Here is a 26789-nt window from a genome sequence, read left to right as displayed (position 1 = left end):
GCTGAAATCACTTTTGGGTGTCACTGAAGCACTGATGATGTGACTATTATGTCATACATTCATATAACATGGGCCATAACTTATGGTCCTTAATTGCAGAGATTCCAAGTAAAGTACATGGGCTAAGCTTAAAGCTGTTGTAAGTCGGTTCAACCCTTCTGAAATCAGATATGTGCACTGCAATTGCAGACTCAGGCATAAAAATTCTTACGATAGCGTTTTCTCAACAAATAATTAGCTACAGATAGGTTGATAGCCAAATGTCTTTTCAAGTCATACCATGGATATCACCTCTCGTTTACATTGGCGCAACTAGGAAGGATGGTCTTGTGGTTATGCCACAGGTTTCCTGTGAGAGCTTAGACAAGTCACTTAATTACCCTATGCCTCAGTTGCCCCCCATTTGCAAAATGATGATATAAATATTCCCTTTGCCCATCCTTTCTATGTAGTTCACAAACTCTTAGGGGCAGGGACTGTCTGTTACTGTGTGTTTATACAGTGCATAGCACAGTGGGACCCCAGTATTGGCTGGAGTCGCTCACTGCTATTGTAATATTACTGCTAACCATACTAGGAAAATCTGGCCTTTATTCACAATTGTGACAATGTGAAATGCCCTGTCCCTCTCTGTGTTATACTGTATGTTGAGATTACAGAATGTCTCACTTAAACACAGGTGGTCCCAAGCATTTGGTATCGTCAAAGTAGAATTTGGGACTGACACGTACAAGGCAACAAGAACATTTTAATCAAACTATGACATAAGGTAAGTGGGACTGTTGCTGTCCATCTCTGACAGCTGCTAGTGCAGTATGTGTGGATCAACCCATGTATCATAAAAGGGCCATTGTTCCCAGCCATCCCAATGAAGAAATTTATATTACCAACAACAGGCTGCTTTCATCAGCTGAGCTGACAAATTGATTTTCTTCTCCTGATACTTCAAACCAGCTGTTGCTTTATGGCAAATGCACTGGATAAAAATATCAGGCATTATATTTCCAATGCAGACGCTATCTCTTTGGACATTACTCGCACTTCTGGATAAGAAACTGTTTTTCCTAATCCACATTCCATGGGGAGAGTGGCTGATCTTATTTTGAAGCTGAAAATAAAGCCACGTATGTGAAATAGTATGTGGATACTTCTTTTTATTCTTTCATCAGCAGTAGTAAATTGTACAAAAATGCCTCCAGTGATGAAGGCCACGTTTGCTATACTTTTGGCTATTTTAATGATATTGCTTACTAAAAACCTGAGTTCTAAGAAAAAAACATGTTTAGCCACATACATATGATCACAATAAATAATGAAACAGAGTGGAAGCATAGTTTACTGGTTAGTAGGCTTGTATGGGACTTGGCAGACGTGGGTTCAAGTCCTTGCTCTGTCACAAATGTGTAGTGTGCCTCAGTTCCCACCTGTAAAATGCCGCTAATAGCACTTCCTAACTTAATGGAAGTGCAGCGAGGATAAATACATGAGAAGATGCTTGGATGCTATCATAATGGGAGCCATATAAATATCTTATGGAGATTATCTTCCACAATAAAGTAACTAGCAGCATCACTATTCTCAGATCTCTTATTATGCTCATTGATTTGAATTGTCCTTAATCTCATGTTCACAGCAGGGGTCTTGCCTTCTCTGAATATTTAGGGAAATCTCTCTCTGACACCGCCCTCCCCCTCCCCATCCCTGTGCTGGCACTGGGTGCTGTTCTCCCAGTACTAACACTGGTGGAAATGCTAGTGTAGGCTGGCCACTGGTGTATTTACTGTACTTTGTCATCTAGAATGGCTTGGTTAGAAGATACAGCAGTAAAAACCGCAGCAGCTACCATATCTATCATTGCTAGCACCAGCGGTTATTTTCTTGAAATCCTCAGGGTAGTGACTACCAGGTGGTTCATTTATATCTGGCTCTAAGAAAGGAAATGAATAATAACACCTCCAGCACTGTGTTTTATGTGAAAAGAGAGGGAGGATGGATGTGTGGTTAACACTTGGAGCTGCAAGGCACTCAGATACCAGGTGTGATAGAGTTGTAAATAGATAGATTGATTAGACAGAAGTTAGGAGATGTGGGTTCTATTCTTGAATCGGTCACAGTCTACCTGCGTGACCTGAGTAGCTTTCTGCCTTAGTACCCTTATCCAGAAAACTCAGCTAATGATACTTTCCTACTTTCCAGGGGTGTTCATCAGGCTAATGTAATTCATGTTTTCATTGAGATCCTCCGATGGAAGGTGCTAGAGAAATGCAATGTATGATTATAGCATTATTTATTTCTGTAACACACTAAAACATGGCAGGCATATGTTCAAAAGGTTTAACTTCGTAAAACCAATGCCTTGAGAACTGATCCTAGGAATAAATATTAGCAGTTTTGAATTTGCATGAATTTAGGTGCTGAGAAATGTTAATCTGGTAGCTCCATATAACACTTCTGAATAATACAAGCAGTGCAAATATTACTGCATGTGTTCTTTTTTATTTGTTTTTCCTCTCTAGAATACCTTGGCAAAAGCATTATATGACAACAAGGCTGAGTGTTCAGATGAGTTAGCCTTCCGCAAAGGAGACATCCTAACGGTTCTTGAGCAGAATGTTTTAGAGAGTGAAGGATGGTGGAAATGTTCCCTCCATGGAAGACAAGGTCTGGCTCCTGCTAATCGCCTCCAACTCCTTGCTGGTTCCCAGGAAGGAACGTTGTCTCCCTCCTCTGAGCCTGATTCTCAGGAATTGCCCATCAGTCAACAAAATATCTACCAGGTTCCATCAGCTCCCAAGTCTTCCACATTGTCACCTACGTATGAACGGATGGACAGTTGGATTAAGCCACTTCCTTCTTCTGTTTCTTCTCCACCTACTCAAGAAATATATCAAGTGCCAGCTTTAGCTGCACAATTATTCAGTGAAAAGATCCAAAGCCTAACCAATCAGGTAAGAATATAGCAAGTATAAGGTTTCAAGTGTTGGAAAATACCAGTGAGAGGGGAAGGGAAGCCTGATGGTTTTTACTTTTTCAGCAGACTCCTAAGGACTTGAGAATTTCAGTTGGAAGTTGCAGTGAAGTCAGCTTTGTTTAGGCTACTTGAATAAATACTGTTATTCTATTGGAAATATTCCCATAAAACACATATCGTCATCTCTGGAATCACATCACCCCCCACTGAAAAACAGCCACCTCCGTGACAGTAAGTGGCAGCTAAATAACTGCCCAATCATTTAGGACAGGAAGTGAAGAGGAATATAATAACTGCTTTGGGTGGAATATAGCAATTTAAGGTTCCTACAAACACATGCTAAAATTCCTTAAGCTATAAAATTCCAGAGCTTCATCCGTTAGTGGTTGAGGCACAGACACATATTCCTTTGGTTTTGACACTTATAGAAGATAATTTGTAACAATGTGGTTATAGAACTTCTCAGCCAGACTATCATCTTCTCTTGCTGCAACTCTCTTCCCTTTAGTCTCTCCACCTCCCATTTCTTCAACAAGTGCAGAATGCTGCTGCCGGTCGCCTCATGCACCAGGTCACCTCCTTCTCCAGATAGCTCCATTGAGTCCCTATCCATTTCAGGAGTCACTTCAAAACTGCTCCCTTGTTTCAGCTTCTCAGTGAGAGACCCTCTCTTTCTCTGCTCGCCTTTCTTTAGGCTTGGATGCATGATTACCCAGTTCACATTTGGGTGATCCCATCAATACTCAGGCACTCCAACAGCCCGTATAAGTGCTAAGTATTATTTTTATTAAATGTGAATTGAGTGCCCTAACATAAGCAGTTGAAAACAGCCATCCCTGTAACAAAGAATTGCCTCAGAGGCCTTCCTAATGAAAAATGAGCAGTAATAGCAGGAATTTATCAGTGAAGTTCACTACAGTTTATTTTACTTTATGTTTTGTCTCACAGACTCATGGGGCCTTGGGTATGGGAGCTTCACATTAACCATCCCCTAAATGAAACTTATGATACAAAGGTTAAATGATCTAAGGCAGAGACTTAAATATTAAGTCAGTCTATAAAGGATGCAGACGATTCATCTAATCATTTACTCTGAGCCATCTCATGTTGCTCCATTTACCTCCTTTAGCCATTTTTCCTACCTTTGCATCAAAAGGAAGGATACCGTGACAACAGTGTTGCTCTATGTATTACCTGGTGAACAGATGCTGAAAAACCAAGGGAACTTAGTGTATCTGTGGAGATTGAGGTCCATTTTTTCAAAATTGCACTCCCAGTTTTCATGTGTGATTACCATAATTGCACAATCAAAGTGTGTAACTGAATGTTCAAGGGAACATAGTTAGCCTTCTGCACAGGCAATGACCTGACCTATGCACCTACTTGCAAAGAAGGCGTATACACACTGGGCATGACAGTGCACGAACATTTTGCATGTGCAGTTGTGCCCCCAACTTTTAAAAAAATCAGGCCCTGAAATTGTCACATACCCATTTTCCATTGAATTAGGAGCACAAGCTGAGAGTTACATGGCTTTGCTATCTATCTATCTATCTATCTATCTATCTATACTGCTGCCCTGTGATACCTGCTAAGCTGTTATATGTTGACTCTACCTTGTTCAGCTATAGCTGTTTCCTTTAACAAGGAAAGAAAAGTTTCAGAGTAGCAGCTGTGTTAGTCTGTATTCGCAAAAAGAACAGGAGGACTTGTGGCACCTTAGAGACTAACCAATTTATTTGAGCATAAGCTTTTCATGAACTACATACTGCATCCGATGAAGTGAGCTGTAGCTCACGAAAGCTTATGCTCAAATAAATTGGTTAGTCTCTAAGGTGCCACAAGGAAAGAAAAAACACTTTAAAATCTTTAAGATGTTTCTAATATTTACACTTTCAGGTTTGCCTGAGCTACATCACAGTTGCTACTAAAAGAACAATTGTACCACAGGAGTCAACAGCGACATGTACACATGCATTTAAAGGTGTAGAGGTAGACAGCCCATCTGAGTACAGCAGTACAAATTGAAGTATCCTAGATTACCCCATGTAGATGGTATGGGACAACTGGCATATCTTCTGACATGTTCAGCTGTTCTCTGAGCAGCTGGGTGAAGCTACTCAGTCTTTGAGGGACTCTGACTGAAAAAAATAAACCCCTCTGAAAAACCCTGTGTGCATGCTCCATCTACACTTTAAAGATTGTAATTTTTTTTTTACTTCTCATCCAATAAAAATTTCAGCCATCTGTTGTCTTAGCTTGCTTGACCCTGAAAATATACAAAGTGATTTCTTTTCTGTAGCAAATCGGGTAATAGGGTATGATATTCACTGATTCACATTTTACTACCAACCAAATAAGATTGTCTGTATCTGAAAGTAGATTTGGGCCAAACCAGAACCTTTTAGCTGGACTCTACTTACCTTCTTACCTGCTCTGCGCAGAAAAATAAAGCCTGTTCTCTTACAGTTCTGTCAGTGTAGATGGTTTGTAAGAGAAATGGCTCCTTTTGCAAAATAATAACAGAATTCACGTTCACTTATTTATTTCCTTTCCTTACAAGAAACTAGTCAGCCAGGCCTTTCTCAAACATGTAACAGGCAGATAAAAAGCTGAGGCCTTGTCCTTCTTCCACATAATATGTCCTTCCACCACATTGCTCTGAATTTGGTGGGTGTGACAGTTTGATGTGGTGGAGAACACTGCCTCTCACTTTTAAATGGGTTATTGCAACATAAAGCTTCAGTAGAAGCTCCTTCAGGTCACAAATTTGGTGTTGTAATGGTTTATGCCTGACTAACCTAATTGCCTTCTGTGATGAGATAACTGGCTCTGTGGATGAGGGGAAAGCAGTGGACGTGTTATTCCTTGGCTTTAGCAAACCTTTTGATATGGTCTCCCACAGTATTCTTGCCAGCAAGTTAAAGAAGTATGGGCTGGATGAATGGACTATAAGGTGGATAGAAAGCTGGCTAGATCGTCTGCCTCAACGGGTAGTGATCAATGGCTCCATGTCTAGTTGGCAGCCGGTATCAAGCAGAGTGCCCCAGGGGTCGGTCCTGGGGCCGGTTTTGTTCAATATCTTCATTAATGATCTGGAGAATGGTGTGGACTGCACCCTCAGCATGTTTGCAGATGACACTAAACTGGGAGGAGTGGTAGATACGCTGGAGGGTAGGGATAGGATACAGAGGGACCTAGACAAATTAGAGGATTGGGCCAAAAGAAATCTGATGAGGTTCAACAAGGACAAGTGCAGAGTTCTGCATTTAGGATGGAAGAATCCCATGCACTGCTACAGACTAGAGACCAAGTGGCTAGATAGCAGTTCTGCAGAAAAGCACCTAGGGGATACAGTGGACGAGAAGCTGGATATGAGTCAACAGTGTGCCCTTGTTGCCAAGAAGGCTAACGGCATTTTGGGCTGTATAAGTAGAAGCATTGCCAGCAGATCGAGGGACGTGATCATTCCCCTCTATCCGGCTTTGGTGAGGCCTCATCTGGAGTACTATGACCGGTTTTGGGCCCCACACTACAAGAAGGATGTGGAAAAATTGGAAAACGTCCAGCGGAGGGCAACAAAAATGATTAGGGGGCTGGAGCGCATAACTTCTGAGGAGAGGCTGAGGGAACTGGGATTATTTAGTCTGCAGAAGAGAAGAATGAGGGGGGGATTTGATAGCTGTTTTCATCTACCTGAAAGGGGGTTCCAAAGAGGAATGATCTAGGCTGTTCTCAGTGGTAGAAGATGACAGAACAAGAAGTAATGGTCTCAAGTTGCAGTGGGGGAGGTTTAGGTTGGATATTAGGAAAAACTTTTTCACTAGGAGGGTGGTAAAGTGCTGGAATGGGTTACCTAAGGAGGTGGTAGAATCTTCTTCCTTAGAGTTTTTAAGGTCAGGCTTGAGAAAGCCCTGGCTGGGATGATTTAGTTGGGGATTGGCCCTGCTTTGAGCAGGGGGTTGGACTAGATGACCTCCTGAGGTCCCTTCCGATCCTGATATTCTATGATTCTGTGATTTATAGACCCACTGTGCAGTATCAAGGGCGTCTCATTGCTGAATAGACAAAATTCAGGGTGGTTTTGGAGTGGGTGAAAAATCCTTTTCCCAGTGTTCATATCTATTTGCACTCTGATAGCATTTTAACTAAACATATCCACAGCCTCCCGTCATGGCGGTATTTTCATTCTTATGCCTCTTAAAACAACGTTTCAAGCAAACAATGAAATAAATCTGTAACAGGTCTATGCATTAGAGCTCCCCCATCAGACTCATGTGCTCTAGGAGTTGGACAGGACCAGAGGAAGAGGTGAGAACAACAGGTTTGCTCCTTCTGAGAGAAGTCCAACCTCCTTTACAGCACCACATACTTTAATAATACTGGTGCTACCGCCCACTATAATCTCCTCTCACTTGAAAACCATGCTCTGAAGCGTCCCTACCCTCTGTTTGCCAGAAGCTGGGAATGGGCGACAGGGAATGGATCACTTGATGATCACCTGTTCTGTTCATTCCCTCTGGGGCACCTGGCACTGGCCACTGTCGGAAGGCAAGATACGGGCTAGATGGACCATTGGTCTGACCCAGTAAGGCCGTTTTTATGTTCTTATGTTCCTGTACCCATAGGAAAGCTGGAGTAGAAACCCCATGGATCTCTTTTCAGTTTTACTTTTTGGGAGCCAAAAGATCTAGTTGGTATCTGGATCAGGATTGATTCACTACACATCTTTTATATTTCCTGGGCTATATGTGAGGCAATATATATATGTGAGGCCTTTAATCTGGCAATAATTCATCTCTGAAATAGAGTGGAAATACTAGTAAAGGGGAATTATAGGAAAAATAAACCCTGTCTGTTTAATAGGCAGACAGTGAGCAGTTTTCAAGTTTAGGGCCAGTGAATATTTGACAGAAGCTTTTTAATTAACACCCCAAAAGGAATTCTTCCAGCAATGGCCATGAGACTCATCACATTCTCAAAGATGCCCTAAGATCACTTCAACTTTCTCATTACGTTCTTCTTCTTTTTTCCCCCTCAAGCACCAGTTTACTCTTCCCACACCATCTCGGGCCTCCATACCATGTATAAAAAGTGAGGTTTATGATGTTCCATCACCACAACACCGAATAGCCCTATTCACTCAGGTGAGTCCTGTCATGTCACTGAATATGTCCATCAAGTAGGACTGGAATTCAGGACTTCTGAGTTCCTTATCATATGCAACGGTGTTATAAAATTTAAAAATAAATTATAACTTTTTTATTCATTTATTGTTTGAACTCTGCTATAAAGATTGGTAGAGAATTCTATATGAAAGTTAAAAAAACCCAATAAGAATCTGATTCTCTTTTAAATTTGATACATTTTTAAAAATAATATATCTGGATCCAAATCCTCAAGAATTAACTGTAACATCCTACTGCGCCACCTAGTGCCCATCTCCCCCCCTACAGCATTATGATATTATTCAACAGTTCTGTAGATTCTAAGAACTGGATCCTGCTCTGAGTACACACACAGAATACTTGCATGAACTTAAGGCAGTTATGACCCTAAGTCTTCAAATTGGTGCAGTGATAAACAGTATTTAAGTCAACCTTACTTTTGTATTTTATTAGAGGTGTGCCACTCCACCCACAGCCAGAAAGGGCTCTATGCCGATCCTCTTCAAAGAATATATCCAGGAAGAGCAGCAACAGCTTTATGACATCCCATCCAGCCCAGAAAAGGCAAAAATCCATGTCCAGCAAGACTCTCCAGTGGGCAGTGTAAGTGTTACTCACTGAATTGCAGAGAATAATCTTTCATTAATACTGTCACACTCATACAGCAGAACACATGAAAGGGTGTATGGTTATACTAATATGCTGTATATGCCTCTGATGTGAGGTGGAGCACCAGCACAATAGTTAAGTGCCATCAATCTGCCAAGAAGAATAAACATAAAAACAGCACTACGTCAATGTTACATTTCTTTAATATCATAGAACCATAGAAATGTAGGACTGGAAGGGACCTTGAGGGGTATCTAGTCCCTCCCCCTGTGCTGAGACAGGGTCAAGTGCACCTGTCCAAGATGATCCCTGACAGGTGTTTGTCTAACCTGTTCTTAAAAAACTCCAGTGATGGGGATTCCAGAAACTCCCTTGGTAACCTAACCCAGAACTTAACTGTCCTTATAGTTGAAAAGTTTTTCCTAATATCTAACCTAAATCTCCCTTGCTACAGAGTAAGCCCATTATTTCTTTTCCTACCTTTGGAGGACATGGAGAACAGTTGATCACGGTCCTCTTTATAACAGCCCTTAACATATCCCCCCTTGGTCTTCTTCTCCTCAAGTCTAAACATACCCATTTTTTAAACTTTTCCGTAGATCACGTTTTCTAAACGTTTTATCATTTTTGTTTCTCTCCTCTGGACTTTCTCCATTTTGTCCACATCTTTCTTAATGGGTGGTGCCCCAAACTGGACACAGTACTCCAGTAGAGTAGAGCATGACAGTTACCTCCCAAGTCTTACATACAATGCTCCTTTAATACACCCTAGAGTATTAGCCTTTTTTGCACCTCCATTACATTGCTGACTCACATTCAATTTGTGATCCACTATAACCCTCTCCCCAAAGCCTCCTCTACAGTAGTATTACCTAGCCGTTTTTGTATTTCCCATTTTTGTATTTGTGCTTTTTTTTCTTAAGTGCACTTTGCATTTTCTTGTATTGAATTTAATCTTATAGATTTCAGATCAATTCTCTGATTTGTCAAGATCATTTTGAATTCTAAACCTGTCCTCCAAAGTACTTGCAACACCTCCTGTCTTGATGTAATCTGGAAATTTATAAGTGTATTCTCCACTGAGCTGTAGCTCACGAAAGCTTATGCTCAAATAAATTTGTTAGTTTCTAAATTGCCACAAGTCCTCCTTGTCTTTTTGCGGATACAGACTAACACGGCTGCTACTCTGAAACCTCCATTATCCAAGTCATTAATTAAAATGTTGAATAGTACTTGACCCAAAACAGACTCCCACAGAACCCCAATAGATATGTCCTTCCTGTTTTACAGTGAACCATTGATCCATTGATAACTATTCTTTTAGTGTGTTTTTTCAGCCAGTTGTGCATCCATTTTATAGTAATTTAAACTAGATCACATTTGGTGGATTTCTTACTTTTAATATTAAGTAAGTTTAAAGTAAGAAATGAGACTAGTTATACTGGATACCTGCTGAAGATGGAACTATCATTGTATTTGTTTGCTTACTGTATTTAAAGTGACATTGTCACCAAAAAAGGTGACTCAAGAAACTATTTGGTAAGTAAAAGTGATGTCAGATTCTTATATTCTTGAATATCTGCATGTTTGTAACCTTGAAACAGAATCTAATAACTTGCATTGTATTGTAAGATGAGAGTGTGGTCTAGCGGTTACAGCTAGTCGACATGACTGTATCCAGCTCTGCCAATGACTCACTGCACAACCTTGGGCAAGACACCTAATCTATGCATATCACAGTGTATCCACTTAAAAATAGGAATTATATTATTAATAATAATAATTGTATCATGCCAAAAAGTGTGCTGGGAGCTTTACAAGGATAGCCAAATAGATAATGAGATCCATGTCCCAAAGAACTTACAATTTGAAATACATAATACCTACACCTCATGGGGATGTGGTGAGACTTCACCAGTATTTGTAAAGCATTTTGAGATCCTTGGGTGAAAAGTGAAAACTGTAGGCTCAGTCGTGATGCATGGACTGGCCTGCTTTGGACGTAGTATGAAGCGCCACACCCCAGCTTAAACTCTGGGAGGGATTGTGCCTCAGTGAGCATCCCATTGTTCAGGGGAGCCATTAGAGGTGCAGCTTGCCCACACCTTGTATATCTGGCCAGCTACATGGTCCAATGAAGGGGGGAAAGTCAGGGACCCACCTCTTCCTTGCCACTTTTGAGGGTGTCTTGCACCCCTGGAAACCTTGGCAAATCACAAACGCTGCAATTGTGCCCAGCGACTGCACACTCCAGTTGCATCTTGAACTCCCTCCCCACCACCCTTGTGAAGCAGCAAAGCACCATCTGGCCCAAAGTGTATATTATTCTTACTACTGGCCTTATTGCACCAGAATCAGTCATCATTTTTCAAGCTGTAAAGGTCAGATGTACACAAGCAGCTATTGTATGCCACTGAATAAGATCAGTATGCATCTCAGGAAGCCTTTGAAAATGTAAACACAGTGCAATTATTTTAGTGTGGTCAGTTGTGCATTTTTTTTTAATTTGCATGTGTGCATATGTTTGTATGACTACTGGAAATTAAAGAGATTGGAATCAGTTCTGCTAGTTAAGAGGGTCATGAAATCTTGTTCGCTGCACTATCTAATACTATCCTTGATCAACATTACCTTACAGTTTGATCATCTGTGGATGTGACAAAAATATACTTGGTCAAAATATTAGATATTTCCTATTTGCAATGTGATTGTGCATTTCAGAGAGGGAGCAGAATTAGAAGTAGGTGCCAGAGCCACACCTGGTGTAAATCGGCATAGCTCCATTGATTTCATTGACCTATGCCTCTGGATCTGACCTTATATTTCTAAATGCCGCTTGTAAACCTTGTGTACTGCTTTCCAGGTGTATGATGTCCCCCCCACAACCACAAGAGACCATGACATTTCACTACAAAGTTTGTCTCAAATAAAATCTTTGGGTCATTATAATACCTTGCCAAATCCTCGGAAGTCAGAATGGACTTATGATATTCCAGTATCACCTGAAAAAATGGGTTTAAAAAAAGATCCTTCCGATCGTTCCCTGGAAAAGCAGGTGCTGTATGACGTACCACCAGCCAGATATGGTTCTAGTTTGCAAAATGTTCCACCAACAAATATCAAAAGCAAATCAGTGAATCCACAAATGTATGATGTTCCACCAACCCAGAGAAAATTAACCTTTCCTGACATCCCTCGTTATAATGTACCATCCTCACGTAACATGTTACTTTTGCAGCAAAACGGTAACTATCATGTTCCACCAAGCTTTCTGACTCCAAGGGTTGAGCAACAGAACTCTGAACAAAATGTTTATGATATTCCAAAAGTGCTGCCTACTGCTTTACAGCACAGGAAAGGGACTGAAAAAAACAACAGTAGTTTTGGAAACCATACTTACAACATTCCTCCACAGCTGTCAAAAGATGCCAAATTAGAACAAGACAGATTATCAGTTTCCAGTGTGGACAGCAGAACCAGCACCCTATCTACATCATCAAGCACTTCTGCTGAGTCCTCTTCTATGTCATCATCAGAAGAACCTGCAAAAGAAATTAAATTGGAGCTTGACTTAGCCATAGAGACATTGACCAAGCTGCAGCACAGTGTATCCAGTTCAGTTGCAAGTCTGATGATTTTTGTAAGCAGTAAGTGGAGATTCCAGGAACACCTGGAGACAAACCTTGAGGAAATCCATAGAGCAATTGATCACATAAAAGAATCTTTGGGAGAATTCTTGGATTTTGCTCAAGCCATCAAGGTGAATGCCTCTTGCGTCACTGACAATAACCTTCAAACCAGAATTACAACACAGCTGAAAATTCTTACAGACTCATTCCAGATCTTGGTAGAAACAAGGGAAGCACTAAATAACTGCAACTGGTCACTGGAAGTTCTGGTCATTAAGAAACCTCAGAATAACCCAGATGATCTTGATCGGTTTGTTATGGTAGCCCGCACAATTCCAGATGATATCAAGAGATTTGTTTCTATCATCATAGCTAATGGAAAGCTTCTCTTCAAAAAGAATTGCAAGGAACAAGAGACCAAGTCACCAAAAATTGATACAGACCGTAAAATGGCAAAACCGATCCCAATACCCAGAAGAATAGAACTGAATTCACTCCAAAGAAATACTTTGGATAAACCAAACAAAAATAAAGTCTCTTCTGAGAAATCAAGAGAAAATGTCACTGAAGACTGTGATTATGTTCAGTTACAGGTCAGTGTAACATGATTTGCTGCCAATTTTCTGCTTCATGTTGTTTGCAGGTAAGTTTACTTGCTCTATTTTAACTTTGCTTTACCACAAACCTCGATTTGGTTTATATTCAATTTCACCTGCTAGCCTGATTGCCTACCTCCAGGCTTTTGGGAGGTCTATGGCTACGAATGCCACAGCAGCCACAACCATGACAGCCAGTCAAATATAGAAGGACTAGAGAAGTGGGGCTTGTCCATTCATAGAGAGCAGATCTTGAACCTCACCACCCAGATATGCTTAGGGCTAAAATTTCAGCCCAGCTTCAAACAATGTGTTTCTTTAGGGTGCTATTTGTTTCGTGTCAGCATATTCAACGTTAATAGTTATGGCACAATTTTGTGTTTTCGGTGCACATCAACTATGGTGCCCAGATGCCGGAAATGTCAGCTGCCCTGTTTGTGATTTGTTAGCAAACGTTTTGCAGTTTAGGGGTAATTTACAAAAGGTGTTAACACACAAACCAAATGGTCTAAGCAACTTAATCTCATACTGTAGATTAACTGACCTATTTATTAATTTTCCAGGTGCTTGTCAGTTGAGTAATTTTCCCAGAAAGGGAGAAAATGCCAGAGAGTCCAAGAAGCTCACTAGGAACATTGTTCTAGCTCTTGCTTTTACTCGGAAGGCACTCGGATACTATGGGCAGCAGTATAAAACTCGGAAAGAGAGAAAGTATTTCAGTCAAATGCCAGGAAATAATATCTAGACTTAAACAATATTGGAAGTTACTCTGGGAACAGAGTACAAAGAACAAATATCAGACAGCAAATGGCTCTGTCGTAACATATACTGACATTAGCTGGAAGTAGTTCACTGATAATGGGCCCGATGCTACTACTCCTTTCAGGGTCAGCTCCTAGATTTCGTAGTAGAAATTACAGCTGATCACATTATGTTTCTAACAGCAGGTGTCATTCTATACAGTAGCAACATTTTGACTGCATGTAATTTTTAAAACAAGGAATTCTTATACCGCTATATGAAACAAAACCCGTAGTATGTTGAAACAATATATAAATCATTTCAAGTGTTTTCATTTTTCAGAAGTCTCCTGGGTTGGAACAGGTGAAAAAAACCCTTTCAGCTAAAGAGATGGCAAAGAAGAATGCAGATTTAAAAACAAAGGTATTTCTGATTTTGAAAATTGTTGCTAGTAAAGGCTTTCGGTCCCTGAAGTTATATATGGCTTCTACACCTTGCTAACATTTTAAAAAGCTAGAATTTGACTGGAAAAATCAAATTTTTATGAAGGGATTTTTTTTTACTGATCTTTTGTCCAGGACCAGTGCTTGGAACGATTTACAAGTCCTGAAAACATTTGTACTAGTCTAGGGAAGTGCTTCTAATCCTCATGTCGTGAGAGCCTGGAATTTTAAATCATAGCATTATTTACTGTCTTGCCTTTTTCACTTTATTTTGAGTATGACTGAACCAGCTAATATCTCAATGGCCACAATAAGAGATGAAACCCTTGATTTTCAGAATTCTGATTACCCACAACTCCCGTGAAGCCAATACCCTGTACAATCAGGCCTAAATACTTTATAGCATTTGAAAACTAGAATTCCAAGTGTTCAGCCTTTTTAAAGCACTGATTTTTAACTCCAACAGTTCTTGTGACATCCACTACTAAATTCATGTTGTAAGTGAAGTGTAAGTATGTGGGCAAAAGGTAGATTACAATTAGGATCATATCATTTTAAGATCTGATATTTCATGGCCTACCAAAGCTAGAAATAGTGCTTTATAATTACGAAAGGTCTCCAGGCTGTGACAATTTTGGAGCTGTGGCAAATCAGCTGCAGCAACGTGAAGAATAATTTATTTAATTGAAACTACAGGAGAATACAGGATAAAGTGGATAAGGAAACAATCTCTGTATTACCAAACTGAATGTCTTTCTTGTTTTCTTTTCCCTTTTTTAGGTTTTCCCACCTTCAAAAAAGCATAATATTCAGAGCAACCTGGACTTGGCAAAGAAAATCACTCTCTCAGAAAATTGTAGACTGTATTTTGATGCCCTTCATAAGGCCATTAGTGTATTTACCAGTAGTCTTAGCAATAATCAACCGCCAGAAGTCTTCATAGCACAGAGCAAACTGATCATTATGGTGGGACAAAAGTTGGTGGATTCTCTCTGTCAGGAAACTCAAGAAAAGGATATTCGGAATGACATCCTCTGCAGCAGCAGCCAGTTTTGTAGCCTGCTGAAGAACTTGGCTGTTGCCACCAAAAATGCAGCAGTGCAGTATCCAAAGACAGGTGCCATACAGGAACTTCAAAATCAAGCTGATGAGCTGTCTAAATACACTCAGCAGTTTAGGGCAATGATGGAATGAAGAAGCCTTTCCATTCTTAGAAGAGAATCCTGGTGAAAACTTTAGGATCTCCCCCGATTTCTGGGTTTTAACCCCTCAACTATGGTATCCTGAGAGCCGAGGAAGACAGGACTCCACAAAGAACCCAAATGCCAGTCTTAAATCAGCCATACCCTGTCGAGGTTACTGTTGGGCAATGAAAGGTGTACTAAGGCCCTGAGGAATGTCTACACAGGCTGCGGCAACAATCCTCCCAGTCCAGGTTGACAGATTTGGGTTAGTGGGACATGTTCTGGTGCTCTAAAAACAGATGTATAGACAGCACGTTGAAGTGACAGCTTGGTCTGGACCTCAGAATGTGAAACTCAACCCCTCCTAGACTTTACAGATTGTGCTCCAGCCCAAGCTGCAATTTCAAATCACTGTTTATACACCTATTTTTAGAGTGCTGGTGAAAGCCAGCTACCCCGAGTCTATCACCCTAGGCTAGGAGGCTGACTCCCACGCTGTGTAGAGATACCCACTATGACCAGGAATCGAATTTGTACTTTCCACACAACAGTTTAGAGCACTATCTGGAAAATGCTGAGTCAACCCTTCCAATCAATCATTGGAGTGGCTTGGCAAAAATTTCCATAGAGTATGGTTATACACTTATTTTATTATTTGTCTGATTTCTTATCTTTCCAAACAAAGCAGATAAATATATTTTTCTATTCTTTTTCACTTGGAAATGTAAGTGTTGTACTGGTTTTCCTGATAACAGACCAAGATATAAATTGTGATACATTGTTATGTGAAGCCATCATCATTCTCTCTTTTCCAGGGGATTGTTTACCGTATTTGTTTTAAACTACAGTTTTTTTAATAAAATGTCATTTACAGATCTTTCATATTACAATGTTATGAGCACAGTATGGAACAAATTCTGGCAGATGATGTGTATATAGGCCACAGAAAACCTATACCCAGCACCATAGAGAAATGATTGGACTCCCCATACTGGCTCTCATCTAAACCCAAGGAGCAACTACTTCACAGGTCTTCCATGGGAGAAGCTATAATGGACCATTACAGAATTGGCCTCAAAGTTTAGGGAACATGGTCAGCATGTTTACGATCACAAAACACACATAAGATCCATGCAGGCTGTTCATGCAAAATTAGGGTGAATGTCAAGACAGGAATAATCTGTTTATTGGGTTGCTGCTGGCCAGAATATGGGTGCACAGTAATGCAGGATACATGTGCACTCATTTTGAGGACAATTCTGCATAGTTGAGGAATTTGAGCCAATGATTTTTGTATGATTTCTCTCTCTTCCTGGTGCTCAGCTATTACAGTGATGGAGGCCATATAAACACCTAGATAGGTTTTTGTGTGTTGTTTTGTATTTTTTTTACCAATTAATTTATTTTTTTTCAAATATGGCTTAAATTTTCAAGTCTTGTTTTCCTTTTGTAGGTACAACTTGTATCTGTATAATTTGCTTCTGATAAGCAGGCAGTTAGTTTTGCCATCATTTGTAGTCGCAATTCATTTGTGGATGCAAAAATTCGGGTGCAATTTGTGCCTGTAAAGAAAATTTGGCTAAGTCTCAGTGTAATGTTCCAACATGCAACAGAATGCATTGCTGAAACAGCTGCATTCAGACAGATTTCCAATGGAAGTGCAAAGAAAAAATATTTAAGCCGTTCTTTATTTTGAGCACACTGTACATATTTTGGCCTGGCCTGATATCTGCAGAAATTTGTTCTCTGCATTTCTGATGTTTAATTTTGTTCTTCTGTTTTCCCTTTTAAATGAGTTTTACAATTTTTGTTGTTCACAAAACATTAATAAATAACATATTGATAAAAATAGTTTTAATTTATCAATATACCATTGCAAAAATGATGTTGTGCCTATGTCCTTAACAACTCTCTTACAGACTTAATTGGGCCAAGCAGGAGATGGGGTATTTGGTTTAGAATCTCTTTCCAGTTATTTGATGCAAGAAAAGGGAGCGAGAACAGGAACAAGTAGCGATGAGGCTATCATTAATCCTCTCAGTTCAGACTAATATCTGAACCAGTTGTTTGTTCATTTCCCCATATTTTCCTAACTGTGTTTTCTGAAAGCATTTTAATTTTAGAACCTTCTTACCAAAACAAAAAATAAAAACAAACAAACAAAGCCTGCTTTGAATCAGTTTACATGATGGTATCAATTAAGTAGGTTTTGTAACTCTGAGCTATAGCTTAGTGAAGAGCGCCTAACAAACAACCACAAAGAAGTCTAATATAGTACATGTATAAATCCAGGGCAGAAGTAGGCCCTTTGATGTGGAAGTTTCAGTAGTATTTTCTCTGGAAAGAAACTGAACACCAACATAACTGTTACTATTTGTTATTCTTATCAACGAAGAAAGAGTAGAAAAGGATACATGTTAAGGTGGGGATTTTCAAATATAAAATGGGCAAGTAATTTTACTGCACAACATCCAACAGTAATCATTGATGGGGTTTTAAAGGAAAATTTCATTGCACTATAAACAGTATTGCAAGCATCACATTCAAGTACAAGAAGAGTAAATAACTAAAAAACACAAGGGTCTTAATATAATGAAAATGGTTTATTAAAGAGACTGGCCCAGGATTTGGTAGAAGGATATAGTACTTTTTACTTCTAGGCTGTTTGTTTAAATTTAACCTTTCTGCTGCCTCTTTCAGTGGCCTATGTGAAACCTAGTCTTAATCTAGTTCTCAGTGAGAGGGTGTCCACATGATGACTGTCATCCTTTTAGAGTCTCAGCACTAAGGACATGGTCTGAATGGATCTAGAAATTTACTGGATGGATACATGAGGGCTTACAATGGACCACAATTCTGCAATCTTAACACTGGAAAAATTCCCATTGAAGTCAATGGGAATTTTGCCAGAGTAAGGGCAGCAAAATTTGACCTTTTTGTTTTGTGAAGGTGAAGGAGATTGAGGAGGTAAAAAGAACTGCATGAGAAGTGTATGTGTGAGAGAGGCAGACAGGGAGAGAGAGACATCACTATTGCTGCTTTGCATTCACACTCACATAAATCAAGGTCAAAGGTCAACAAAAGAGAGACCCTAAAGGCAGTCTGTTCTCAGATGCTGGCCAATGAAATCTGAAAAAGTTCAGAAAAGGGCTCATTTTATTTACATACATCTTTCATTCATGCCTGCCAGTGCATGACTCCATTCTGTTTACTTGTTCTCATGTCCCCAGGCCTAGGTGTTTGTCCCTGTGTGCCAGGACCTGTCTTTGTGTGTTATCCGTGTGTGCAAATATGCCAATGTCCATCCCCATGTGCCTATGTGTGCCTACATGCCAGTGCCCAGTCCTCTGTGTTTTGTGCCTGTGCTGTCCCTGTGTGCCTACATGCTAGTGTCTGGCCCTTATACCTGTGCCTCTCAGTTTGCCAAGATGTAAGTGCCCATCCCTATGTTGCCGGCACCCAGTGCCAGAGGCAAGCAACAGCAGGGGTTCGTTGCCCGGTATGCATCACCCAATAATCACAACGGGGTGGAGAAGCAGAAAAATGTATTTGAAGCTTCAAAGAAGGTACAGGGAGAATACAATCTCAAATCCTGCACCCAGAGCAGGAAGTTACACAGGCTTTTATACATCCTTTCTTCAGCATACTTATCCAATAGGAAGCTGCCCTAAGTATCCATATAGCCAGCCACTCCAGTTACCAGCTAGTTCCCTTGTTCTCTGTACCATCTATTAAACTATAGATATAAAGCTGCTTTGTTCAGCATTGTTCTGCCATATCTGCCCTGTTTGGCCTTGTTTAGTTTCAGACAGTCTGACTTTGCAACATATTGTCGCAGATCCTCAGCATAACTGCTGCGAGTGCCTTGGGGGAGGGGGGGGGTGGCGCCAAGGACACTTGGGCCTAGTGCGAGGAGGCTTCATCGAGACTTGTGGTCTTCCATCCCCTCGAGTTACCTAGTGGCCATGCCCAGTGTCCCCAACGCCTATGTGCCCGTGCTGTCCTTGTGTGCCTCTATGCCAATGTCCATCCCCATATGCCCGAGGGTTGCCACCTCTGAGGTGCAAAAACCCACAACATCCGGCACAATCCTGACCCCCATAAAAACTGGACAGCTGGCAGTGTATACTGAGGAGCCTTACAGATTTCCAGGCCAGCTACCTCAAAAAAGGGATGATCCTGGGAAGACTTGGGCAAGTGGCAACCCTAAGGCACCCATGTTGTCCCTGTGTGCCTTCATGCCAGTGCCCATCCCCCTATGTTTGTGCCATCCTAGTGAGCCCATCCCCGTGGCCCAGGGCCCATCTCCGTGCATCAATATCTCAGTGCTCACCCCCATATCTCAGTGCCCACTAGGGTGGCCAATTTTGGTTGGATGTATTCCTGGAGGCTTCATCACATGACATAAGATTAATCTTTAATTCCTGGAGACTCCAGGACAATCCTGGAGGCTTGGCAACCCTAGTGCCCATCCCCTTGTACCCGTATGTTAGTACTCATCCCCACGTGTCAGCGCACCCCATGTGGCTGCATGTCAGTGCCATTCCCACGTGCCAGGGCCCAACCCCCGGTGCCTTTGCGTGCAGGTCTGGGGTGACATGTGGGGGCCCTGCTGGGCTCTGTGGTACGGTGCGTGTTTCCCAGGGCCCTGGTGTGGGAGCAGGACGGGCGCTCCCACCAGCCACTGAACCCATACAGGAGCGGACACAGAGCTCAACACCGGAGCCTTAACCTCCTCCCCTTCCCCCGCCCCTCGCGTGACTGGTTGCTAGGGGACCTTAGCAACCCGATTCCCTGGTGCGTCATCCTCGTGCGCCGGAAGCACTCTTCATCCTGCCGGAAGTACGTTTGTTGTTGGAGAGGGGTCGACGCGGAAGTGCAGCTTGGAGGGGAACGATGGGTTGCGACGGGGGGACCATCCCCAAGAGACACGAATTAGTGAAAGGGCCTCGGAAGGTCGAGAAGGTAGGAGTGTGCTCCAGGGAGCCATGGCTGGGGGCGGCTGGCTCGGTCCGCGGGGCACGGGCAGGATTGGACCCCCCCCCCCCCCCGGAGTGTGGAAAACCTGGTCACTGAGGGGGAGCTGGAGCTGCAGTCGAGGTTTGAACAGGAAGCCAGGGGATTCCCCCAGTAAAACAGTTAGGGTCAGGATCAGAGTTAAAAAAGGGAAGGAGGATCATCCAGGGAACTACAGGCCAGTCAGCCTCACCACAATCCCTGGAAAACTCATGAAGAAGGTCCTCAAGGAGTCAATTCTGAAGCACTTAGAGGAGAAGAAAGTGATCAGGAACAGTCAGCATGGATTCACCAAGGGCAAGTCATGCCTGACTAATCTAATTGCCTTCTATGACGAGATAACTGGCTCTGTGGATGAGGGGAAAGCGGTGGACGTGTTGTTCCTTGACTTTAGCAAAGCTTTTGACATGGTCTCCCACAGTATTCTTGCCAGCAAGTTAAAGAAATATGGGCTGGATGAATGGACTATAAGGTGGATAGAAAGCTGGCTAGATCGTCTGGCTCAATGGGTAGTGATCAGTGGCTCCATGTCTAGTTGGCAGCCGGTATCAAGCGGAGTGCCCCAAGGGTTGGTCCTGGGGCTGGTTTTGTTCAATGTCTTCATTAATGATCTGGAGGATGGCGTGGATTGCACTCTCAGCAAGTTTGCAGATGACACTAAACTGGGAGGAGTGGTAGATACGCTGGATGGTAGGGATAGGCTACAGAGGGACCAAGACAAATTAGAGGATTGGGCCAAAAGAAATCTGATGAGGTTCAACAAGGACAAGCGCAGAGTCCTTCACTTAGGATGGAAGAATCCCATGCACCGCTACAGACTAGGGACCGAATGGCTAGGCAGCAGTTCTGGAGAAAGGGACCGAGGGGTTACAGTGGACAAGAAGCTGGATATGAGTCAACAGTGTGCCCTTGTTGCCAAGAAGGCTAACGGCATTTTGGGCTGTATAAGCAGGAGCATTGCCAGCAGATCGAGGGGACGTGATCGTTCCCCTCTATTCGGCTTTGGTGATGCCTCATCTGGAGTACTATGTCCGGTTTTGCGCCCCACACTACAAGAAGGATGTGGAAAAATTGGAAAACGTCCAGCGGAGGGCAACGAAAATGATTGGGGCCTGGAGCACATGACTTCTGAGGAGAGGCTGAGAGAACTGCGATTATTTAGTCTGCAGAGAAGAATAAGGGGGGATTTGATCGCTGTTTTCAACTACCTGAAAGGGGGTTCCAAAGAGGAATGATCTAGGCTGCTCTCAGTGGTAGAAGATGACAGAACAAGGAGTAATGGTCTCAAGTTGCAGTGGGAGAGGTTTAGGTTGGATATTAGGAAAAACTTTTTCACTAGGAGGGAGGTGAAGCACTGGAATGTGTTACCTATGGAGGTGGTGGAATCTTCTTCCTTAGAGGTTTTTAAGGTCAGGCTTGAGAAAGCCCTGGCTGGGATGATTTAGTTGGGGATTGGCCCTGCTTTGAGCAGGGGGTTGGACTAGATGACCTCCTGAGGTCCCTTCCAACCCTGATATTCTATGATTTCTATGATAAAACAGCTGGAGATCCCCGCTGTAATCCTGTTAGTGACTCTTAGGGAAATAGCCCCAGAGTCTCAGAGCTGGCGACTGCAAACGCCTCTGGATTCTCTCTCCCTCTGCAGACACCGGGGGGGGGGGGGGGGGGGGGGGGGCAGTGTGAGGCTGCAGCGTGTTTTTCCAGGTGGAGGTGGTTCTTTATCTCACACTAAGCGAACACGGCGTTCTTTTGTGACGGCTTGTTATGGGAATGAAGCTAAACTTCATGCCATTAAAACGGGCAGAGAGTGCTACTTATTGCACAGCATGGAACTCACCTGCTATTTACTTTGTCAATCCACCCCAAGGAAGGGGCTCCAACAGAAAGGATGGGAACCACTAGAACAGTGGTTTTCAACTTTTTTTTTATTTGTAGACCCCCTAAAAAATTTCAAATGGAGGCACGGACCCCTTTGGAAGTCTTAGACAGTCTGTGGATCCAAGGTTAAAAACTGCTGTTCTGTGATAATGACGACTTTTCGCAGACCCCTTAGACACAGTCTTCAGACTCCCAGTGGTCCGCAGACTAGAGGTTGAAAAACCACAGCACTAGAAGACACTGCCCCTGCTGTCCCTCCCCCACATCTTCGTGGTTGCCTTTATAATCTAATGTTTTGATCCTGCAGTGGTAACACATGCAGTTACACATTTGTCAGGAGTCCTATTGAAATCAGTGGGGCTACTTGCATGAGTAACGGTTAGCAGGTTTGGGCTCCAAGTCAGATATAGGGGAAACGAGTGTTTTGCCTAACACTAACCTAGCAAATATGCAGAATCTTCACTGAAAGGTTTTGAAAAAGCATTTTATCAGGTGAATTTGAGCCAGGAGGGTGGTTGCTTGTCATTTTATAGGGTGTGGGTGCTGGTTTCAAATGTAAAGGTTTGAACGATAAACCTGCCAGTGGGAAAAATCCATCTGAAATGAATGATAAACCAATGTTTTTTCTTCCTTCAGGTTGACAAAAATGCAGAATTAGTGGCACAGTGGTACTACTGCACACTGAGTCAAGAAGAATTAAGGAGACCAATTGTAGCCTGTGAGCTGGGAAGGTATGACTGTTTTTCTTTAGCTTTCTTGATAAAAATACTAATTTTTTAATAAATGTAGTTTATGAAAGTCACAGAATTTTGACTGCAAATTTTATGTTGTAGGCTGTATAACAAAGATGCTATCATTGAATTTTTACTGGACAAGTCATCTGATAAATCCCTTGTGCAGGCTGCATCCTATATCAGAAGCATTAAGGTAAGTGGATGCCAAAATTTAAATCTGATTCTAAAAGGCAGCCAATTAATATCTTATTTTTTCAAGTACTGTTCTGGCTCTTTTTCCAGTTCAAAATGGAAAGTTTAGCAAATAATTTTGTAAATTCTTATAGCATGTAAATTTAGCATCTCATTTCCAGGCAGTTTGATACTTTGGTAGCAGTTGTGTTTGCTTACAATATCAGAGACGCTGTTGCTATATTGCAGGGTATCGCTCTTTATGATATATTGTATGGCAGAGGTACGGGAACTCATACTTTTAACTAATGGCCACATTCTCAAATTGCCAAAGTCTGTACCCAGTCTGTATAAAATGGAGCAGATTTCAGTCACTTTCTTCTATACTGTGAGGGTGCAACCTGTGGAAACTACCACACCCAGTTTGCCAAACTCCATCTTGATTCAAACGGGCATTCTTCCTGCCCTGAAGAGGAGTATTGCATGCTGTACTGTGTTGTCTTCACAAGCTGCATTTCTGCATTAAACATGAGTTGCCCTCATAGAATTTAGAGCTGCATTTGGGTCACCCTTTGCTTTGTGAATAGCTCATGATTAAGGCTGTGAGATTGTCACAGAGCTGCCTGGCTATGCCTCTGCCTAGCAGCTGAGTGAGGGTGATGTCACTGCTTCAGGGGAGCCCCCCAGGTAAGCACCACCCAGAGCCCGCCTCACCCCATCCCATGCCCCAACACCCTTCTCCCTCCCACACCCAAACTCTGCTGCTGCTGGGGGGAGAGACGCAGAGCCAGGTAGGGAGCCTGCCGGCCCTGCCAAAATTCCCCCACCCCCCAGCAGGGATCCTGGGCTGCCTGCTGCCGCGCCCCCCGCGCACCATCTGGGCCATCCTCCCCCAGGCAGACCCCCAAGTTGCAGTCATGGGTATTTTTAGTAAAAGTCATGGACAGGTCTCGGGCCGTGAATTTTTGTTTACTGCGCGTGACTTTTACTAAAAATACCCGTGACTAAAACATAGCCTTGTTCATGATATCTTGCATGTCACTATTAAATAACCAATCCCATACTACTCCTGTAACATAGGTATTATTATCACCTTTTAAACAGTGGAGTAAAGAGAGGCACAGTGAGGCTAAACTGGGAAAGAGGCTAGTTGATATTGAGCCAATATGTCCAATTTGTAAATAGTTTATTTTTAAATCTTTATACTGTACTACAGAATTATCAGTTAGAACACTGCCAGTCAGGAATAGAATTCTGAGTCTCCCCTGCCAGATGTATCTCAAAAGTTTTGCAGCTGTAAAATTTCAGAGCTGCTGTATGGCTGAACTTATAAAAACTTGGTACAGTGTCTGTGACCCTAAAATGTCATTCCAATAACATTTATAATGGCAAGCTCTAATATAAAATAGAATCATAGAAATGAAGGGCTGCAATGGACCTTGTGAATCCATCAAGTCCAGGGCCCTGTGCTGAGGCAAAACCAGGTGAACCTGGACCATCCCTGACAGGTGTTTCTCCAACCTGTTCTTAATTTCCAGTGATTGGTATTCCACAACCTACCTGGGAAGCCTGTTCCAGGATTTAACTGCCTTTATAGTTAGAAAGATTTTCCTAATATCTAATCTAAATCTCCCTTGCTACAGATTAAGCCCATTATTTCTTGCCCCACCTTCAGTGGGCATGGAGAACTACTGATCACAGTTCTCTTTATATACAGCCATAACATATTGAAAAACTGTTATCCCCCCTCAGTTATCTTTTCTCAAGACTAAACATACCCAGTTTTTTTTTAACCTTTCCTCATATCAGATTTTCTTAACCTTTTCATTTTTGTTGCTCTCTTCTGGACTCTCTTCAGTTTGTCCGTATCTTTCCTAAAGTGTGGTGCCTAGAATTGGACACAGTATTTCAGTTGAGGCCTCACCAGTGCTGAGTAGAGTGGGAGAGTTACCTCCTGTGTCTTGCAGATGACACACCTGTTAAAATACCTTGGAATATTAGCCTTTTATGCAACTGCATCACATTGTTGACTCATTCAGTTTGTGCTCCACTATAACCCCCAGATTCTTTTCAGCAGTACTATACACTCGCCAATTAGTCTCCATTTTGTAGTTGTGCATTTGATTTTTCCTTTCTCACTGTAGAACTTTACACTTGTCTTTGTTGAATTTCATCATTTCTTCATATAATAAGCCATAAAGGAAAATGTATCTTCAGGCACATCACCACTTCAACATGTCTCAAGCATCATTAGAACACAACTTAAAAACTTACATTTGTCTCTTTCAGAATGTAACAGAGCTGAACCTTGCAGATAATCCAGCTTGGAAAGGTGATAAAGGGAACACAAAAGGTGATAAATATGACGACATCCAGTGTGCACGCTTTATTTGCCCTGTGGTGGGCTTGGAAATGAATGGAAGGCATCGGTTAGTATCGTGCATGTAACTTTAACGGGACTTTACTTAGAACTGTGCAAATTAATATTTTAGAAACTGTTAAAATAGTGGGAGGACAGATCCTGAGCAGCTGTAAATTGTCATAGCTTCATTAGGGGGCTCTAATCCCTCTCCCACTGCAAAACTTCTATTAACTTCAGTGTTGCGGGGTGAGCCCCAGGGAGTCCTCCTGTTGCAACACATTATTTTGGAGGAATGGAATAGTGGTGGATCTGTGAAATTAGAGTGGAAGTCTACCAAATTATGTTCAAAATATCCTCACCCATTTTCTTTATGATGATGATGACCTAATATTCTGCCTCTCAAAATAAATACCCCAGGCAAGAAAAGTTCTCCTCTTTAATGCTTATTCATTCCAATAATCCATTTTAAATTGTACTGTATTCAGTAACAGTCAGACAGGTGAATGCCTACTGGCTCATGTATCTGTTCATGAAGGCTTTGTTATTTTCCTTTTAATGTCAGCAAGTGTTTCAGGATGGGGGAGGGGGTGACTCTTATTTAATGGTACTTTGAAGCTTTGGTATTTATTTATGCATGTGCCACCTTGGGTTGTTGGAAAGGAAATTCTTTCCTAAAGCATATAAAACCATACTTAAAACCATTAACAGATCCGTCACACACTTCTTTTCTCTTTTCCTTTCTGCGTATCTCCTAAAGTTAAAGTATAACAACACTCATGCCACAAAGACAATGTTAAGAATATAGCTCCCATTGGCAATACTGCTCATTTAGTAATTAGTAGAAAATTTGTTATGTATTTATGCACAGTAACATGGTTATTTTGGACTGTATAAAGGTAAGAATTATGTTTGTCTTAACTTAAAATTTTATATCAAACATTGGAAAACTGAATTATGTTAGGAATCATAAATTTAGCTAACCTCACCAAGACTCTGTATTTTACTTAGGTTCATATTTTAAAAAATGACCGTTATGTTTAATCCACTTCTCAAATTGATTTTCAAATCAAATGTTTTGTGAATTACTGTGAATAGCCCCAACATTATTATTTATTTACTATTGGAGTTATTGTAGTGCCTATGAGCCTTACTAATGGACCAGGGTCTCATTGTGGTAGGAGCTGTACAGTCACACAAGAACAACAACAAAAAAAGACAGTCCCTGCCCTAAGGATCTTGCAATCTATAAGTCAAGAGACAATAAAGGGATACAGATTGGGGAGTTCA

General features: G+C 41.7%; 2 protein-coding genes across 3 annotated transcripts in view; both read left to right on the top strand.

The window, feature by feature from the left end:
- Nucleotides 1-17466, top strand: part of CASS4 (Cas scaffold protein family member 4) — a 33939-nt gene extending 16473 nt beyond the window's left edge. For both annotated transcript variants that reach the window (XM_048820710.2, XM_048820711.2), the window contains exons 2-7: nt 2517-2948; nt 8014-8118; nt 8593-8742; nt 11612-12970; nt 14057-14137; nt 14938-17466. In XM_048820710.2, coding sequence (XP_048676667.1) covers nt 2517-2948; nt 8014-8118; nt 8593-8742; nt 11612-12970; nt 14057-14137; nt 14938-15351 — 2541 coding nt within the window. In that variant the 3' untranslated portion in view covers nt 15352-17466. The remainder of the gene's footprint in view (nt 1-2516; nt 2949-8013; nt 8119-8592; nt 8743-11611; nt 12971-14056; nt 14138-14937) is intronic.
- A 2685-nt stretch (nt 17467-20151) lies between these two features.
- Nucleotides 20152-26789, top strand: part of RTF2 (replication termination factor 2) — a 52686-nt gene continuing 46048 nt past the window's right edge. The window contains exons 1-4 of the mRNA XM_048819763.2: nt 20152-20306; nt 22872-22966; nt 23069-23162; nt 25430-25569. Of these exons, the coding sequence (XP_048675720.2) occupies nt 20238-20306; nt 22872-22966; nt 23069-23162; nt 25430-25569 (398 nt within the window). The 5' untranslated portion in view covers nt 20152-20237. The remainder of the gene's footprint in view (nt 20307-22871; nt 22967-23068; nt 23163-25429; nt 25570-26789) is intronic.

The sequence above is a fragment of the Caretta caretta genome, chromosome 13, assembly GCF_965140235.1.
Source record: "Caretta caretta isolate rCarCar2 chromosome 13, rCarCar1.hap1, whole genome shotgun sequence".
Taxonomy (NCBI): Eukaryota; Metazoa; Chordata; order Testudines; family Cheloniidae; genus Caretta; species Caretta caretta.
Note: the sequence above shows the minus strand (reverse complement) of the source record. Positions and strands in the feature narration are given on the sequence as shown.